This window comes from Trachymyrmex septentrionalis, unplaced genomic scaffold (genome assembly GCF_001594115.1).
Source record: "Trachymyrmex septentrionalis isolate Tsep2-gDNA-1 unplaced genomic scaffold, Tsep1.0 C3409320, whole genome shotgun sequence".
Lineage (NCBI taxonomy): Eukaryota > Metazoa > Arthropoda > Insecta > Hymenoptera > Formicidae > Trachymyrmex > Trachymyrmex septentrionalis.
In genome coordinates, this window is record NW_017303350.1 from 1 (window position 1) to 606 (window position 606).

Here is a 606-nt window from a genome sequence, read left to right on the forward strand (position 1 = left end):
TATATATATATACAAAAGATTTTTTAAATATATATGATTTCTTATAAATATATAATATTTTTCTGGTTAATCATTATATTAAAATTTATTTATAATTTATATATATTCCACCTCGTATCTGGCATAAAAATGTTAGTAAACAAACCTGTCTATAATCTCAGGGTCGATGAGCAATCCTTTTTTACGCGATCGATGAACCTTTTGTGGTAGACAGAAACGAACTTGAATCCACTTGTTAATTATGATATTGACAATGCCAGAAGAACTGAGATTGCTAAATACGGATTTTAAACCACGTGCTAACGAGCTTCTTTGAAGAATTAATTCATACGGTGATTCGTCGCAATCGCTTTCACCTTCAGATCTAAACATATCTAAACTTGTAAATATACCTTCACAAATAATTTTATAAAAAATAAAAAAAAATATTTTATCACCTTCCAGCAATCTCATCGTGCGTCGATACCATTATCTTTATTTCGTCTGTCAGAAAGCCACATCTTTTCTCTTCGTGTCTCAAAGCTATGCCTAATCTAAGCACATGAAAATGCTACTTCGGAATATTATAAATATTTTTTGCGCATTTGTTGAAATTATATTACCTTT

At 29.2% G+C, this 606-nt stretch overlaps 1 protein-coding gene across 1 annotated transcript; it reads right to left on the reverse strand.

Annotated features, from left to right (window-relative positions):
• Window positions 1-94: 94 nt before the first annotated feature.
• Window positions 95-591, reverse strand: LOC108745315 (nitrogen permease regulator 3-like protein). The gene is made up of 2 exons (XM_018500362.1): window positions 438-591; window positions 95-364 (listed from the first exon to the last, which is right to left on the reverse strand). Exons 1-2 carry the CDS (start codon window positions 467-469, stop codon window positions 133-135), a joined length of 264 nt encoding a protein of 87 aa, XP_018355864.1. The 5' UTR covers window positions 470-591; the 3' UTR covers window positions 95-132.
• Window positions 592-606: the final 15 nt, after the last annotated feature.